Source organism: Mycetomoellerius zeteki, unplaced genomic scaffold (genome assembly GCF_001594055.1).
Source record: "Mycetomoellerius zeteki isolate Tzet28-1 unplaced genomic scaffold, Tzet1.0 scaffold358, whole genome shotgun sequence".
NCBI classification, from domain to species: domain Eukaryota; kingdom Metazoa; phylum Arthropoda; class Insecta; order Hymenoptera; family Formicidae; genus Mycetomoellerius; species Mycetomoellerius zeteki.
The window spans coordinates 126,587-131,295 of NW_017257347.1; the positions used below are offsets into that span (position 1 = coordinate 126,587).

General features: G+C 29.9%; 1 protein-coding gene across 1 annotated transcript; it reads left to right on the forward strand.

The window, feature by feature from the left end:
- On the forward strand, positions 1–4,151 carry LOC108725724 (endocuticle structural glycoprotein SgAbd-2). Its single transcript, XM_018452921.1, is given in 5 exon segments — positions 1–78; positions 80–121; positions 1,455–1,591; positions 2,548–2,695; positions 3,671–4,151. Coding segments are annotated over 5 exon segments (639 nt in total). The 5' UTR covers positions 1–15; the 3' UTR covers positions 3,920–4,151.
- The last annotated feature ends 558 nt before the right edge of the window (positions 4,152–4,709 follow it).

Consider the following 4,709-nt stretch of genomic DNA (forward strand, 5'->3'; position numbering starts at 1 on the left):
GGCGTCTTCATATAAATGACGGTGGTGCTTGCGGCACGGGATCACAGGTTCGATCTCGTTCAAATCGACAAAGCCGTAAAACAAACTGCCAACAATCGTCGTCGTCATCATGCAGTATCTAGTGAGTGATGTCTCGTCAAGACCGCTAGCGATCTTTTGGATATCGATCGTTTTCCTCCCGCGATCGCGTTCGCTTTTTGTGTTTTCTTCGTCTTTTTAGTTTATTTTCTTTTATATTCATACGTGCGATAATCGGTGGACGTATTGGTGGATGAAAAGTACATCTTTTCTTTGCTAAATCGCGATTCCGATTGTGTTGCACAAGGATCGTACTCCAATAACGAAACATCCTGCAATTGACGGTAATTCAAATGGGAGGACGTAGAACACGCGTGGAATTTCTATTTAGCCTCTAAATAACGGATTGAACAAATATTGAAAAATGTGATACCTCGAAATTTTAAATAACGATAAGAAAAATATACCGCGAATGCACGAGTTTCCGTATATAAATATGTCGAAAATTAAAAAATTAGAACCACAATGACCATGATCGGTATATTTTAGTTTGTAACGTTTGTAACTTTACAAACATATTAGTGTGTATGTGAAAAATATATTTTTATATTTAGATCCTAACTGTCCCTATTACTGTATCTACAGCCCTATTAGTGTGCTTGTGTATTTAAGTAAGCCATAAAGGAAACTGGCACAAATAAATAAAAAAAAGTATTTTTTTATCAAGTTAGATTATTAATGTATATACGATGCTAAAGATCATATTTTATTTGTTAATTATTAAAGTATTTTAAATTTTTTTCCGAAAGATATGAGGAATTTATATGAATCCAGTAATACGTACCGCAAGATTTTAAAATTGTCCCTATTAGTGTGCCTTGTATTGGAGCTGAGAACGTCGTGTTATAATCGAGTGTACATTGAAATAAGTATAATTGAAATAATGATTTGTGTAATATTAACTTAAACAATTAGCTTACATTTATTATCTATTTTAGTATAATTATATGTTAAAATTAGTCAAATGCGAATAGGCACACGAATTGAGGGCACATTAATAAGGCCATTGTCGCTTGAAGGATTCACTAATAGGGACAAAAAAACGTGCTTTTTATTTTTATCAAAAACATTTTAAAATATTAACATTTTTTCGATAAAGAAATATTATAAAAAAAAAGAAATAGTTGAAAAACCGATATTGATTTCAAGAAGATAAAAAATATTTAATAATTATTCAGCATAACAAGCAAATTGGCTTAAAGGCACACTAATAATAGGGACAGTTACCCTATAAAATATGAAATATTTAATTTTTTACAAAATAATACCTATTATTTTTTAAATATTATTTTAAATGTATATATAAATAATAAATGTAAAACATTTTAAAATATTTCTGTGTGTCGATGTGTCAGATAAAAACATCATGGTTGCAGATTTTGGCCTTTGCAACCTTTGGCTGCGTTTTTGGACAATTTGGATCGTATCGCGGCTTTCCCAGTCAAAATGCATATAGAGCAACGCCGAGGCCCTATCAACCGCAGCCACAGCCGCAATACAATACGCAATACACGTATGAAATCTGTATATGCAGCAATCTGCTGAAGTCTTAATCCTTTTATAATAATACTATTGAAGAATTGATTGTTTGAAATATATTACATTATCGTATATATATATATATATATTTTCGCTGAAGAATCATAAAAAATTAATATAATTTCGAAAATTATATACAGGGTGTTTCAAATCTAACGCACCACGCAGATTCCTGAAGTCATTTTGAGACAAAAATTTAATATCCCAATAATGTCCAGGCTAAATATTTTTTTAACATAATAAATATCAAGAATAAGAAATATCAGTAATTTTATTTTCGCCTACGTAATGTTTGTATCGACATTAATAAAAAGTAACTATTATAGCTTTTACTTTTAAAATTTTGCGTTGTACCATACCTGAACGTGAAATTTTAGGTATAATTTGCTAGTTTCAAATGATTATAATTCAAAAAAACTATTATAACCTCCACATTTTAGTATTAGAATTTTAGTCTCAAAATAATTTCAGGAATCTGCCATTAGGAGGGTGGTGCGTTAGATCTGAAACCTGTGTGTATAATACATATAAATATAAAAATAATTTTAAAACTATAAGATTATACGTATTAAGATGAAACGTATATGTTTCGTTAATCACAAAAGAATTGATGAATCTGAAAAATAAATAATTGTGCAAATAGTAAATTTTGCAAATTCTATAGGATATACTTTTTATTAAAATACCGTTAAAAATTATTATTTAAAAATTAAAATTGGTCTTTAATACTATTTTTTATTACTGTTTCCGTTTCCTGGGTTAATTGTTGTTTGATATTGGTATAATACCAATACCAAAATAATATAATAAACCAAAGTAATATAATAAGCATAAAAAGAAATACAAAACTAAATAGCTTTTGTATTATAAATGAAACCGTTTAGAATTCAAGGCTATGTGAAATAGTATGGTTTCGATTTTTTACTGTAGATCTCCCGCAAAGCCGTTCATAGGTATTCGAAGTCAGCATAAGGATACATCGCCCGATGGATCTTACACTTTCAGTTATGAAACCGAGAATGGAATTTCAGTCTCCGAAAGCGGATATCCTCAAGTCGGGCCTCAGGGTCAAACGGAGGTAAAAAAGTCATCCCGTATTGTTTCGTATATATATGTTTAACACATCTAAATTAGCTTCACGAAGATTCATTGTTCACAATTGTTTGCAAAGTCACATACAAAAAGAAACTTCTTCTATGAAGGCTTTATCAAAATTTATCAAAAATTAAACTGAAGGTTTAATTTAATTAAAATTCTACTAGTAGTTTTTTTATAATTAATTACATTTGTATCGTTAACTAAATATATTTATTATGTTCTGCTATTTATTATGATCTGCTTTAATAATATTACTTATTAGTCAACGTTAACATATTTATTAACAACTACATTCAGAGTTGTTATTATTATTATTTATTATAGTAGCTATAGTAATATAAACTATCACATAAAGACTTGATTGAAATATGGTTGAGGCATTTAAATAGAAACTTATTAATAAAACTTATTCAGAATTAATACTTGTACAAAAATTTATATAAGAATTTTTATGAAAAATTTATTTTGGAAAAATTCTATGTTCATCAGAAACTTTTGTTAAATTCTTGTGATTTGTATATCCCAGATGTAACGGATGTTACATCATTAATAGAAATTAGTAATTTCGTATGCGTATTATGTAATATGCAAATCTTATTTCTCAATATTATAGTTTTAATCAGCACTTGTTTTCTTCTTGAATAGTTTTAATCAGTTCTGTTATTATTAATTTTAACACATATTTATTATTTGCTATTTATTATTTTTAATATTTATTTTAGATAACTTTATATTTTATTTTTATATTAATTAAAAAGTTAGTCACTGATGCAGCAGTCAAATCTAGCTTTTTAAGAATATAAAAAGCTAGATTTTATTGCTTAATTTTTTGAAATTTATGGAAAACGCTACTCAAAATGTCCCAACAAATTTATAATTAATTACAATCAAGGTATAAAATTTGTTTTTCTCAAGCTCTAATTATATCGTATATATTTGTCATCAATTTATATAGGTGGTCCAAGGCAGTTTTTCGTACCATGCACCCGACGGGACCCCCATTACCATCCAATATACAGCTGATGAAAACGGTTTTCATGCTGAGGGTGCCCATATTCCTACGCCGCCCCCTATCCCAGAAGCCATTAGAAGAGCGCTCGCGGCAAATCCATCTAGACCCGACGATGAGAAGTACGACCGACAACCTTTCCAGCAGAGATTCAGTGGATCAACATACAATGCCAATCCATTTCGGAAATTTTAATTTCATACGATCTGCAAAATCCTCCATGATATGCACCCACGACACAGTCCAGCCTGTCCAGCGAATCCTCTGGAGGGAGGATCAGTTAAATATCGATATGTGTGACGGCTTTGAGTCATTATTTTCTCCTCCCCAGTCTCTAATGCAAAGTGATACGTGTACATAGGATACAGTATGGTGGATAACAAAACAGTATCGATTCTCATTAAAAAATATAACTGCCGTTATGCAATAAATCAATATATATATATATATATATATATATAATGCTTCTGTCTTTGAATTTTTTTTCTAATAATTATATACAGTTTAGCTGTTGTTTAGTTATTGATTTCAAAAATCAATGCAATTAAAGCGTTTAATAAATCAGAAAAGAGAAAATTATTCTCAAGTTTAGTGAATTTTACTTTGATTGATTAAATTCTAATCCAATTTTAATCTCTACTCTGATCACGTCTTTAGGCTTATTCGACGCGTTTTTATATACATAAAACAAAAGAATCTGACAGAAAAAAAGCGTCGCTCTGCCTCGCGAACAGAGATATTAATCGTTAAGGTTCACGACTATTCAGGTTAGAAAGTATGTCGTAATCACGCAACACTGCAATATAAACATGCGCTCTGGTCACTTCTTCATACATCGCCCAGTAAACACAATGTGTAACAACATGTAACGTACATACATGTAACATGCAATGTCAGCTCATGTAACATTGTGTTTACTGGGCGTGATCTTTTGCGCATGCGTTTAGTTTACTTGTCGGTGAACTATTCTCTACTATAATTAAAA